The 13,864-nt window shown below is 39.5% G+C and overlaps 1 protein-coding gene across 1 annotated transcript in view; it reads left to right on the top strand.

Moving 5' to 3' along the window:
* The window catches only part of ada (adenosine deaminase), a 27,273-nt gene continuing 13,409 nt past the window's right edge, over positions 1-13,864 (top strand). Inside the window, exons 1-3 of the mRNA XM_042003732.1 lie at positions 1-147; positions 4,719-4,780; positions 7,891-8,013. Of these exons, the coding sequence (XP_041859666.1) occupies positions 16-147; positions 4,719-4,780; positions 7,891-8,013 (317 nt within the window). The 5' untranslated portion in view covers positions 1-15. The remainder of the gene's footprint in view (positions 148-4,718; positions 4,781-7,890; positions 8,014-13,864) is intronic.

Below are 13,864 nucleotides of genomic sequence, written 5' to 3' on the forward strand. Positions count from 1 at the left end.
GCGTGTCTCTGAGTCATGCATATAATAGTGAGACGAGCTGCGTTTCGTTTTGGCTCTCCAGTCCTGCTCCTTAGCTCCGCTCGCTGCAACAGACTCTCCGCCATGGCCGAACTCTCCCCAGAACAAGCGGTGTTCAACAAGCCGAAGGTAGGTGATCAGCTGGGTGACCGGTCACTGGTTGAATGGGTAGGCGGTTGAGATGGGGCGAGTTAGCGAGTTAGTGTTTACAGTAAGTACAGTTTGTACAGTTAGACAAAAATAAGAATAAATAAATAAATAAATAAAAGTTTGAAATTATGTTTAATATAAATCCCACAGAGGAGCCGCTTCCTGTTGTGATAATCAAAGTGAAACTAGGAAGACGCTCAGTTTTATTTTTGATGTTGACCGTAAAGGCCGTTAGTTAACCGTAAAGAAAGTTAGTCTAAATTTAATGTAACTTCCGAACTGATGTATTTAATTATAAAAACCAAAGAAATTATAATATTTTCCTATTTCTGAGTTTAGTGTCGTTGTGTCAGCTGATGAAGATGGACATCCTTCATCTGACTGCAGCAGGAAAAGGCTGATGTCTGAATTTTTTTTATTCAGTTTTGCGTTATTTTTTTTATAGCCATCATCTGGAAGAATAACAGAAATCCAACCCAATTTTTTATGGAGCACTAACCCTTTATAAATCACTTAAAGACATCCATGTTGACCCAAGTGCTGAACAAAATAAATAAAACCGTAAAGGTGAAATAATTATCTGTCAGACACGACCTGTGTGTGTTTGCTGAGTGAAGGTGCTGACTGGATATGTATCTGCTCACAGTGACAGCTATTAAGCTGTCAGGAAATGTCGCACAAACGCGGAAACATGCAGCAACACACACACACACACACACACACACACACACACACACACACACACACACACACAAAGCTCTGAGAAAAGTACGTGGGCTCTACTGCCACACAAAGAGAGAATATGAGTATTACTTGAGTTTCGTTAGGTGTTACAAAGAGTTTTGCACAACAGCAGATAAAATCAAGTAAATAAAACGAAACAGAAATTTAATTGTAAGGCAGCAACTCAGTCCATTCATAAAATGCAAAAGAACCACATGAATGTGTCTATTGCACCAAGGCTTTTTGACTTTGTCAGGAACCACTATTTAATCAAAATAAAGCAAATAAATAAATAACTCAAAATTATAAAACACTTGTTGAAATTATTACCTTTGTCTTGTCAGGGTTGGTTTTGACCCAGTTGTAAAAAGGTTATAAAGCAATAATTAAAGCCAAAACTGAAAACATGAGTGCACTGTCATCCAACACATTGACAGCCTGCTCCTCTACCAGTTACTGGAGGTTTAGAGGATTCTCTTTTTGTTATGTTTTCCTGTACTCCTGCACAAAAACAAAAAAACAAAGCTGTTAGTGTCAGTATAGAACTGGTTCTCAGAGTGCACATCTACAATTTGCAGTGTGTAACTGATGAGAAGAACATTTTTAGTGAGCCAAGTTCTGGATAATATTTTTGGTTAAAATAAAAAAACAAACAAACAAAAAAAAAAAACAATACAGATGAGTGGCTTTCTGAGGAAGAAGACAATGTGGATATCATCCAGAAAACAAATCTGATGAGTCCGATGGGGACGTTACTGTTAGTGATTTTTTAAGAAATGTGTTCATACAACTCAGTAATAGTCAGGCAAAACTACAAGCTTTTATTTATTTATATGAATTTGTGAGGTTCATTTTATCGTTTTTTTAAAAATAAAACTGAGGGGCATACTAACAAAAATGTCCCAGAGGCCCACACCAAAAACATTAAAATCAATATTTTCATGAATAAGGAAGCCTAAGAAGGTAACATAAAAAGAAATTGGACAAGAGGTAATTGTTCTGTTACCCTATCATATGTTAATGGGTTTTAAAATGACATTAACATATGGTAGGGTAACAAAAAAACTAACACAAGAGGAAGGTTCAACTGAGACAGACAGATAGACAGACAGACAGACAGACAGATAGATAGATAGATAGATAGATAGATAGATAGATAGATAGATAGATCTTTGCTTCTCTTATAGGAACCACAGAGTTATGTAACCATTTTAATAATCAATTAATTAACAGTGTGGTCTGAAACATGTTGAGAAACCTCTCATATCCTACACCTTCATATGTATTTACTTCAGTTTTAAATGTTCGTGTGGAGTAGAAAATAACAACTCAATGACTTTAAAACAAAAACACAAACAGACTGGTGCTTTGTTTTGCCCCCAGGTTCTAAAACATGTCATTCAGTGAGCTGTTCAGATTTTCTGAGCTTCTCTCTTCTGTTTTTTTCCAGCTTTTTGTTTTGTTGTTAACATCAGACTCACCAGCAGTTACTCTGTTTACTGAAATGATAGAATAAGATTGTTGGTTCATGTAACCACTAATAAAATCAGTACTAACTGGGTACAAAGAGTCAGTCTGTAGAGGTGGAAGTTGAAAAACAAACCACTGATGGTGGACTAAGGGGTTGTTGAGTCCTCAGCTGTAGTTATGGACATTTCAGTAAAATGTTGGTTTTTAATCCGAAACCTTCAAACTTGAAGTTTTTTTGTTTGAATTATTAAAAATGGTTCAGATAAATTTTCTGCTGTCCATTCTTAAAAATATATAAGGTTTATCATGAAGGTCTCTGAGTTGTGTTGCTCAGATGGATGTCAGTGATAAGCATCAAACATGGAAGACGATTTCTTTTTCTAAACTTCATGACAAAGAAAACCCCAAAACATCCAGTTCTCTATTACTTAAGGTCAATAACACATGTTAACAAGATTACTTTCACTGATGATGAAATCAGTTTGTTTTCTTCAGTCTTCAGTATCTTCATGCATATCACAGATACACTGCAAAAAGTATTTGCTCGTCTGTCTTGATTCTCATATTAACTAATAGACATCCCATTCTTGCACAATTAAATGAGTTTATTATGACGATGGCCCACTCTTTGCAGCTTTAACAGCTTCAACTCTTCTGGGAAGGTTTCAACAAGGTTTAGGAGTGTGTTGATAGGAATTTTTGAGCATTTCTCCAGAAGCACATCTGTGAGGTCAGACACGGATGCTGGAGGAGAAGGCCTGGCTCTCAGCCTCCTCTCTAATTCATCCCAAAGGTGTTCTGTCGGGTTGAAGTCAGGACTCTGCAGGCCAGTCGAGTTCATCCACACCAAACTCGCTCATCCATGTTTTTATGGACATTGCTTGTCATGTAGGAACAGGAAAGGGCTATTCCCAAACTGTTCCCACAAAGTTGGAAGCATAGAATTGTCCAAAATCTCTTGGTATGCTAAAATATTCAGAGTTCATTTCATTTTAACTAAGGGGACAAGCAAGCTCCTGGAAAAAAAACCCACACCCAAATCCCCCTCCACTAAACTTTCCACTAGCAAGAATGCAGTCAGACAAATACCGTTCTCCTGGCAACCGCAGACTCTTCCATCAGATCACCGGTTGGTGAACCACGAATCATCACTCCAGAAACGGCGTCTCCACTGATCAGAGTCCAGCGGCGGCGATCTCTACACCACTGCATCCAACGCTATGCATTGCTTTTGGTGATGTATGGCTTGGATGCAGCTTGGCCGTGGAAACCCAATCCATGAAGCTCTCTTAGCATTGTTCCCGAGCTGATCTGAAGCCCACATGAGGTTTCTAGGTCTGTAGCAATCGACTCTGCAGAAAGTTACCGGCCTTTGGACACTATGCTGCTCAGCATCTGCTGACCCTGCACAGTCATTTTATGGGGCCTACCACTTCGTGGCTGAGTTGTTGTCATTCCCAGTCGCTGTGTGCACAACCCTGCCCCATCGCAGACGAAGCTTCTTTTGGAGTGTGAACTGAACAGACCAAAACACACTTTTTTCTTGTTCTTGTAGTCTCGAGAACAAGAACAAAATTCTGGCTTCTTGCGGAGTATATACCAAGCTTTCTTTTTAAATAGATATTCGCATTTCCCCGTCTGGACCCTGTCTCACACTTTGATAATCCCTACTTTAAACAGCTGATCAACTGTCCCCAAAATAGATGATTACTCAGCATTTAATCAGATTATTGTTTCCACTTTGGTTTTATTTCTGCACCAGAATGATTGAACTCTACGATGCAAACTTTATTGCACAAACCCAGGTTTCACTTTGGTACACTCCAGCTAAGCATACATAGATCATTAGAGGTCTCCAACCCTAAGAAGTACTGAATGACACAGGCCTTTTCTGCATTTCCAACATGAAATCTTGTTCTGACATCAGTTAGTATTTCCTAAAGTGCTTTTGGCCTTCTCACATGGGGGCAGGTTTTACAGAGGTGAGGACTGAAATTGAACCATCTGAAACTGCAGAGTGAAAGCAGAATCTGGACCAGGCTCAGATTTAGACTGTGATCAAACGAGCAACGAAGCCTCAGCTGTTGTCAGACAGATGAAGATTTATCAGCATCATCTGCAGAGATAAATCACAGCTCTCATCGTCTTAGGTGGAGCCAGAACGCTATGACCCACCTGGTACTCGTGACCTTTTCACCACTTCCTGTTCAGTCAGGGACTCTGTATTTATAACGGGCTGCAGCCAAAACGCTGAACTTGGATACCAAGTTCAGCTGTCCTGCTGCTAGCACATTTCCTCACTCAAAAGTCTGCCAACATTTATCGGTGTGAAAATAACTGAATATTTTCCTCCACAGGTTGAGCTGCATGTGCACCTGGATGGAGCCATCAGGGTGCAGACTATTCTTGATGTTGCCAAGTAGGTTGATTCACTGCATTTTAATAACAGGTTTTAAGTACTGACACCAGATTTAGATGATTTTGTTATGGGATTCAGATACTCATGTTTATACAGATAAAGTTGTTCTTTTGTGCAGTTTACAATCTAAAAACATGAGCATCAGATAATCACAGATAATGTAAAACAGAGACAGGACAGTTGTGTCTGTCTGTTAGCATAAAACAGAGAAGCCGTTTTCACAGAGGATGTGGTTGGTGCTGCTGGGTACAGAGACCAGAATGAAATGTTTTTAACTTAAGTATAACCTGGACCAATGGCACAGCAAGATGGCTGCCTGATCTGAGCTTTATTTCCACGGCACAAGTTCACAAAAGTTCTCTCAAGTCACTTTTACAAGCACAGTTCAGTTCAGTCAAATAAAAAGAAATCAGTTAAGTGGTCCACATTAATCCAGCTTATCATAACTGTGTTCTTATAAACCAACTTTAAAACTGAGGACATAGCTAAGGAAACCATCTTCTCTTTGAGTCACCACTGAGCTACATCCCCAGCAAATTAATGCCGATAACAATGTCTGATATTTCTGCATGGAGAGTACAGAGAGGAGCCCAGTGCATAATGGGACGTCCCCCAGCAGCCTTGGCCTATAGAAGCAGAACTACAGGGAAGGATAAGGGTCACCAGTCCAGACCGAACTATAAGATTTATCAGAAAGGAAAGGTTGAAGCCTGATTTGAACGGTAGAGACGGTGTCTGCTTCCTGAAGCCAAACTGGGAGCTGGTTCCACAGACAGGGGTCTGATAACTGAAGGTTCTGCCTCCCATTCTAATTTTAGAACCTCTAGGAACCACAAGTAAGCCTGCAGTCTGTGAGTTGGATCCTCTGTTGGGAAAATCTGGAACTCTGAGATCTTTAAAATCCAATGGACTCATTAGTTGGGATGCTGCTCTTCCAGTAGACCACTTCATAAAAAGTCATTAATGCCACAATAAATTAGTCTTCTCAGCAGGTAGAGTTGCTTCTGGCCCTTCCTGTAAAGTCCAGCTCAGTTTATTCCTCTGGTGAGCACCTAGGTACTTGATCAAGTCCTCCATCTTTATGTCCATTCTTTGAATGTTCACAAGTGTGGGAGTGTCGGCACTCAATCCCAGATAAGCTCTTTGGTTCGACCAGTTCAAAGTTTATTCTCTCTGTCCCGTCCACGATAAGACCAGTAGTGGTGGGTTCATTTTTTCAGAAGGTGTTAAAGACAGTGTTTTGCATATAGAACTTGAATGTGGATTTGTTCGGATTGGCATTCTCGCACAACAAACTGGCAACACTGTCGATGCAGTCGCACTCTGAAATGGAGAGTGGAGGTAAAAGGAGAGATGCTTCAGACACAGCGGGACATCACATGCTTCATATGCTTATGATTACTTACAGGAATTAAGTGCTGCTTGCAGAAGATTCCGACAATAAGAATCTAACATTTCTATGCAAATTATGTCTGCTTGCTCACTGACTTCTAATTTAACGAGACGTGAAGTTCAAGTATCCATCCGATTTGAGAGGATATCTGCAAGTCCTCGCCATTTAAAAAAGCCCTTAGGAAAGAGTAAGACCCCCTGCAAACAGCCCCAACTGACCCAGATCACACTGCTGCCTTTAGGGGTATGGCTTCCCAGCAACAGGTTAGTTGTAGACAAACTCATATGCTGTGGTCATTTGAAAATCCAAGAGGAGAGGTAGTGGTCTTTCCCATCTTGTCCTCAAAAGGTGCAGGGTATATGCTCCTGTACATGAACAAACAAAAAAGATGCTGACAGTACTATCTGTAGGAGTAAAGCAGAATCATCCACCTGATGCCAGGCTGAAGCAGATGGATAAAAAGTGAAGATAAAAAATGTAAAAATTACAGATATAGGTTTAAGATGCTAACAAGTTCTTGTTATAACAGGAACTTAGTTGTCACAGCTGTTGTCAATACACACATGCACCCAAAAATATATCTAATTTTGTAATTGATTGACAAAGTAATGAGCTACAGCCCATATGATGGTTTCCTCTTTAATACCAAATCCTGACACCCTCACCAGTAACAAACTGATCTGATCTGGGATTGATCCCTTTTACTGGGGACTGGTTTTATAATTAATGTACCGGTTTGTCATTTCATTCTGGTCTTTAGCTTTAGTAAAACAGCTGCCTACATGATATTAAATAACAGCAGTGAGAGTAGGAGTGAACAAACCAATCTTTAATGCCTACTTTTATTTACAACTGCATGAAAACAAAATGAATAAACAATCAGGAAAAAAAAAACAAAAAGAAACACTAAAATAAAATTAAAATACAATTGAATATTAAATAAATTAATAACCATAAATGAATGAAAATGGTCATTCTTGATTCCAGTTTGCTGCTACATCCCACAGTTTACTTTCAGTAATCTATTACCAACAGTAGTTTCTGATCAGCCACTTCAAATTTTTCTGCAATTTTGTTGATTAATGTGATGTATATGTAAGTAAAGCTGTGTTTTTAGTTATTTAAAACGGTTTTTTTTCTTTCATGTGAATGTATACTTGTACAAATCTCCCTTTGTTGCTGCCTCTTGGCCAGGTCATCATAGCAAAACAGAATTAGTTCTCTACTCACTTACGTGACTAAACAAAGGTATAAATAAACATTTCTTTTGCAGGGCTATATATTATAACATATAATGTTACGATAAACACATAAATTAAAGTAAATAAAAACAGATGAATAAATTAAATTTATTAAGTGATTCAATAAAACTAAATAAACTTAAGAAAAGGCCAGAAGTATTTTGTTGCAAATTTGCAATAACAGGCATCAAGGGGTTAAGTCCAGTTGGAGTCCAATTGTAGTCTAAGCATCCACAGAAAATTAATCTAAAACAGAGCCATCAAACTCATGAAAAGTTCAGCTCTAAAATAAACAATATCAGCTGAATATTTAACCTAAAATAATATAATAAGGCTAAATAGATCATAGGTTGGTTTAAGAGCCTTGTTTCTTTGAACTTTCCATGAATAAGTCAGAGGTTAGGCTCCTCAGATTTTCTTTTTAGCTCGTTAGATAACTATCATCAAACATTTCTTTGCTCTTCTGCTCCTTCTAGGCGACGTGGCATTTCTCTGCCTGCAGATACTGCTGAGGAAATGAAACAGAAGATAATTCTTCACGAGCCTTCCAGTCTCACGAACTTCCTGACCAAATTCAACGAGTACATGCACGTGGTTGCGTAAGTGTTGCGACATCACATTTGAGTTTCATAATTACCAGAGATTTTATTATTGAGCCGATGACAGGGGATGTAAAGCATGAGACTGGAGTTAAGAAGAGTCAGGGTCCACCTTCCTGCTGCTGCAGGAATGTTTACAGCAAAGGTCAAAGTCTAGTCATGCAGTTTGTGTGATAACACACACGTGTAGTCAGTTATGACACATCCAAAGTCTTTTGAAAGCGGGGTGTGTGGTACAGTTTGTGATTGATGGCATTGGTATGTAAGATGCAGCAGGGTTATGTAATCTATTTGCTCGGCTGCAGGGTTGTCAATTTTAAATGCCAGGCAAGCAGGAACACAGCATCACTGAGATCAAGTATCACCTTGGCAACCAATCTAATAGGATAGTAAACTTGTATGGGGAGCCTTCCAGCGTCACTCTCTTATTTTTAGTCCTGAACTCTTTAGAAAAGGCCGCTCTTTCAAATACTAAAAAGCTACAGTGAATAATGGTGGCATGTAGTTGTTGGTCTGCAGCACATATTTGTGCTGAATGAAAGCCCTGTGTGCACAACAAGCCTCAACTTTAGAGAACCTGCTAGCAGAGTTTAGCTCATGCAGGATTGCTTGACGCTGTTGTGTTTGTTATAAATGAGAGGAGCCTGCAGAACAACAGACGTCGGCTCATTCAGGGTATTGTAACTGACGTGGTGATCTCTGTCATGTGACATGGAGCAGAGTGAGGTTTAAACACAACTCTGAATGTTATATAGCACCATTTTTTCAGGTTTAATGGGTTTAAATTATTTCATGTATATAAAGTCTTCATTACCAGTTAGTTTGATTATTATTTAGTTAGTTATGACTAATAATTTGCTATTCAGCTAGTTAGAACTGGAAATCATCTTTCTCTACAGTCACGTCTGCTGCAAGTGAAAATGTACATGAAATAAAAATTATTATTTATCCTAGGGGGAATTATTTTGATATTGTAATATATATTTATACAGTTATATAAATACAACAATACAATACAATTTGCAATAGATCTAAATCTATTGCAAATTTAAAACTGATTAAATAAATTTAGAAGATTGTACTGTCTCTGATCCCAACCCTTATTCAGTTGCACACCTTTGTTGTTATGTTTAGCAACTTATGTATCTCTCAAGTTGACAAAATACAGTCAGACTATCAGGTGGACATACCTGTTCAACAACTGCCACAATACATCAGCTGATGCTTCTAAGATCTGCTCACAGATTAAAACCAGTCATGCTGCAGTGACTGATAACTAACACCAGTAAAACATACAATATTTAAAAAATGCTAAAAATTGTTCAAATAATAAAATAAATGAAATGAAAATGAAAAGGTAATAAAATTAAATGAGTTATTAAATATTTCTGACAGAACTTTGGTTTTCCAGGTGAAACTAAAGATGATCTCACAACATGATTGCACCAAAAAAACAGACTTGAATCTGAGTGAAAATAAAATCTTCTACTTTTCAATTCAATTCAATTTCAATTCAGCTTTATTTGTATAGCACCAACTCACAACAATGTCATCTCAGGTCCCTTTTCAGAGAAATCAGTTTGAGCCAATTCATAATAAATAATAGCCTAGTTAAGGGCAACCGACAGATTGCATCGAATCTTGACTTCGATCAATCCCCCATCCTGAGGAAAAACTCCCTTTTAACAGGAAGGAAAAACCTCCAGGGAGGGCGGCCATTTGCCTCTATCGGTTGGGGTGAAGAGGACAGCAAAGAGAGACCAATAGACACCCCAACTTTTATCCAGGGGACCTGCTGAGAGAGGAGATATATGCTAATCTTGCCAGTACTGTCATACATGGAAGATAAGGAGCAGATAGATGAAAAGGAAGTGATAATTGCATCAAAAGACATCCCTCAGGAGTCTAAGCCTAAAGACTAACTAAGGGATGGCTAGACCACCGCTAACTATAAGACTTACCAAAAAGGACGGTTTTAAGCCTGAATTTAAAGATAGAGTCCTGCAGTGTGCGAGCAAAACTGCTCTGTTGGTACGGTTGTTTCCTCTGCAACATGTCACCTTTTTCATGGGCTGTTTGGTTTGGGAAAACTCAATCAGCTGCAAACATGACTGCCAATCCACACCACCAAACAGTCACATGTGCTGACAGCAGGATTCCAACCACCAACCTTCTGGTTACTGGACAAACAGCTCTACCAGCTGAGCCACTGCTGCCCTGATTTCCAAAAGTGTTTCCAAAAAGAAATCACCCAAGCAGCATAGCTTCCAAACACAGAATAATCTACATCAGAGGAAAGTTCAAAAATCCTGTTGAACCAGAGCTGCTGTAACTGGATTCCACTACAGTGCTGCACATCCTGACACTGCATGCCGGTGCACACTGATGACCATTCATTCATAACGATGACAACATATGTGTGCAGAGAGACAACTGACAAACACCTGCAGAAGTTCTGCTGCAGTCGGATTCTCCAGGATCACATTCAGTTTCCATGAAACAGGAAAACTGTTCTTGTATTATCACACAGACTTCCACTTTTGTGCAATCCTAACCTGTCTTCATTCCACAACTTGGCCCTAACCCTGACCAGGACCCCAGAAATGATGATCTACCTCATTATGAATTGGTTTCAGTACTTATAAAGACCACTGATCCCACCACAATCAAATATTATACCTCAATACAGGAGTATCAATGTCAAATTGCTCAAGGGCCACTGATCATATTGCCATCTCATAGGAGGGCCACGTTAATATTCAAGTACAAGAAAACTGCAGTATTTCCAAACATTTATTTTATTTGAATTAGTAACACTATCCCACATATATTATCAAAGCAAACAGCAATCTATGCATTATTATCTATAGTTGTACTGAACATTTAGTGCAGTTTTCTTTGCTTTAATACTAAATAAAAATAGATTATTTGGCAAAAATCTAGCACTGGAAAAAAAATCCCTGAGCTCACATGTAGCATTTTAGTTGTGTCCAGACATCTGACAGTATTTCTCCTCACAAAGTTTAGCTACATTTGGCCTGATAGAGATCACAGCTGAAACCCTGAGCACAGCTTCAAGATGGTTATCACTCAGCCTGGACCTGTACTTGCATTAATTAAAGTTCATAGTGGAGAAAAGCTTCTCACAGAGATATGTGCTTTCAAAAAGGCACATCACACGACTAAACACTTGACAATTCTTGGAAGGATGGAGGCTATTACCTAATAAATTGTGCAGTCATGTCTGCTTTCCCCTGTGCCTCTAAACTTAGTCTTTGGCAGCTGTTGCTCTACAAGTCAGTAAGTTTCATTTGCAACACACTTGTGACGCTGTCCACGTCAGCTGAGAAGGGGTCTGCAAACAGCTGGAAAGTGTCATGATGTGCCTTAAAGTCAGCAAATCGCTGATCAAACTCCTGCTGCAGGTTATCAATAGCAGATACAAAGTCCTCCCACAGAATGCGGTGTCCTCCTCCACAAGACATCTGCGTGTTGTGAAATGGCTGAGGTTTTTTTTAATAAGGCTGCCTTTTCCAAAGCTTCAGTTTTGAGGTGAATGCTTTCACACTGTCACTGGCTGCTGTGATGAGCTGACCAGGCCTCTGCAGCGTCAGGTTAAAGATGTTGAGCTCCTATGTTATGTACCCAAAGAATGCAAGGTCCATTACCCACTTGGGATCATCAAATTCATAAGAAACCTTTAAAAGTCCCACAGTGGGGAAACTGCAGGAAAATTCTTTCGGCCATCCTCCATGAATTTTTTCACCTCAGCTCTTAACTCAGAAAATCTCTTCAGATCATTTTCCCTCTTAGCCAGCATGCCTCAGTCAAATAAAGTACATCACCATATGCTGCCTCATTTTATGCTTGGGACTGGCGGTGCAGTAGAAGCTCCTGGATCTGATGTAATTTATACATTTCAGGACCACAGACATGACATGTTCATATTTCACAGCTGGATCTGCGTTTTTCTCCTCCAACTTCCTTTGTACCAGCACTACCGTTTTTTTTTACCGGTCATGCATGCGGTTCCATCAGTGGTGATGCCGACCAGTCTGTTCCACGGCAAACCAGTGCGTCACAGCTGCAGAAATATATCCATGGCTGTGGTGCACCCATGCATCGGACAAACATTCAGTAACTCCTCTGTTACTTTGAACTGCTCATTGATACCCCTTATAAAACGGCTACGTGAGCGCTGTATGCTATGTCTGTGCTCTCATCAAGTGCCAGTGAAAGTTTGTGCTTTGTCGCGTAACTGTTCATAAATGTCACTTGATAATTTGCACCGCCACCTGTTTGCAGGTAGAGGGAGATTATTGAACAGCCTTCTCATCTCCGGATATCAGAAACATACAGCATGCAGTTTTTCAGAAACTGTCCTTCAGTGAACGGCTTTCCTGCTTTGACTATTAACTCAGCCACCTGACGAACTTCAACAGCAGCATCAGCTGCTTCTTGGCCTCATGGAAGACTTTGCTGAGAAGTCAATCCTCAGTGTAGCTGTGTCGCTCTTTTATTCCTCCTGTCTTCTGCGTATTTCTCATACTGCACCCCATGTTTAGTCAAGTATAATGGCGTTTAAGATTGTATTCCTTCAAAACCGCAACTTTTTCCTTGCATATCAGGCATGTTGGACTTCCACTGAAAGTCACAAGAATAATGTTATGTCCATCGTTCTTGAAATATGCTGTGTTCACTGTCCACCTTTCCTCTCTGCTTGGAAAGAGACATATTTGTTGTCTCCTGCAAAACCCTAATAAAGCTGCACACCTTTTGGAAAACAAAGGCGCAGAGCAGTATATGTGTTGGGTGGGCCGGATGGAGAGGGAGGGCGGGCTGGATGTGGTCCAGAGGCCGGGTGTTTGAGACCCCTGCCTTAATATGTCCTCATAGTGGAAATAAAAAGCATGAACACCACAAGACAACACAACAACTCACAGTGATATTTTGTAGGGGAAACAAAGTAGAAAAAAAATAATGATAAATCCAACAAAAATGATCAAAGACTGAAGTAAAATGAAAAACAAAAGTTATTTCACTCAGATGTTTGGCTCCAACATTATTCAGTTTTTCTTTTTTTCTGTAGCTAAACTAGTTGGTTTAATAAATACAGACTTTCTACAATGCCACTTTTACATTAATCTAACTCTCTTTGCTTGTTGACCACTTTCTGGTTAGGCATAGAAAACATACTGTTATTATAACCTCATGAGAACTGGATGACGACCAAACTGCTCTCAGATCTTCAGTTTATTCTGCCATTCTCCACTCAAACCGTCTTTTATTTGGTTTTCAGTCTCTGCGTTTACAGAAATGTTTCAGCTCTCTCTGAGGGAGGAAATCTCTGTATAAAATCATTGTAAATAAACAGCATGAAACTGAAAACATGGACAACAAAAATACACTTGGGACTAGAATGCAATGATTACCAAATCTCATCAACCCAAATTTTATTCTCAGTAGAACATGAACAACATATTAGATGATGAAACAGACATTTTACCATTTCATAGAAAATATGAGCTCATTTATAATCTGATGGCAGCAACACGTCTGTATAAAGTAGTTCCAGGGTAGCATGGTGTAGCATTCCCTCTTCTTCTAAGAACTATCTGTGAATATCTGGGAAGTGAGGAGACCAGTTCTGGAGTTTAGGAGAGGAATGTTGTCCTATTCTGGTCTGAAGCAGGATTCTAGCTGCTCTACAGTCCTGGACCCACATTGCTGGATCTTTGCTTCCATGATGCTCCAGATGTTGTGTATTGGTCAAAGGTCTGAACTGCAGGCAGACCAGTTCAGCAGCCGGACTCTTCTCCTGTGAAGCCATGCTGCTGGGATGGATGCAGGA

The sequence above is a fragment of the Melanotaenia boesemani genome, chromosome 13 (genome assembly GCF_017639745.1).
Source record: "Melanotaenia boesemani isolate fMelBoe1 chromosome 13, fMelBoe1.pri, whole genome shotgun sequence".
Lineage (NCBI taxonomy): Eukaryota > Metazoa > Chordata > Actinopteri > Atheriniformes > Melanotaeniidae > Melanotaenia > Melanotaenia boesemani.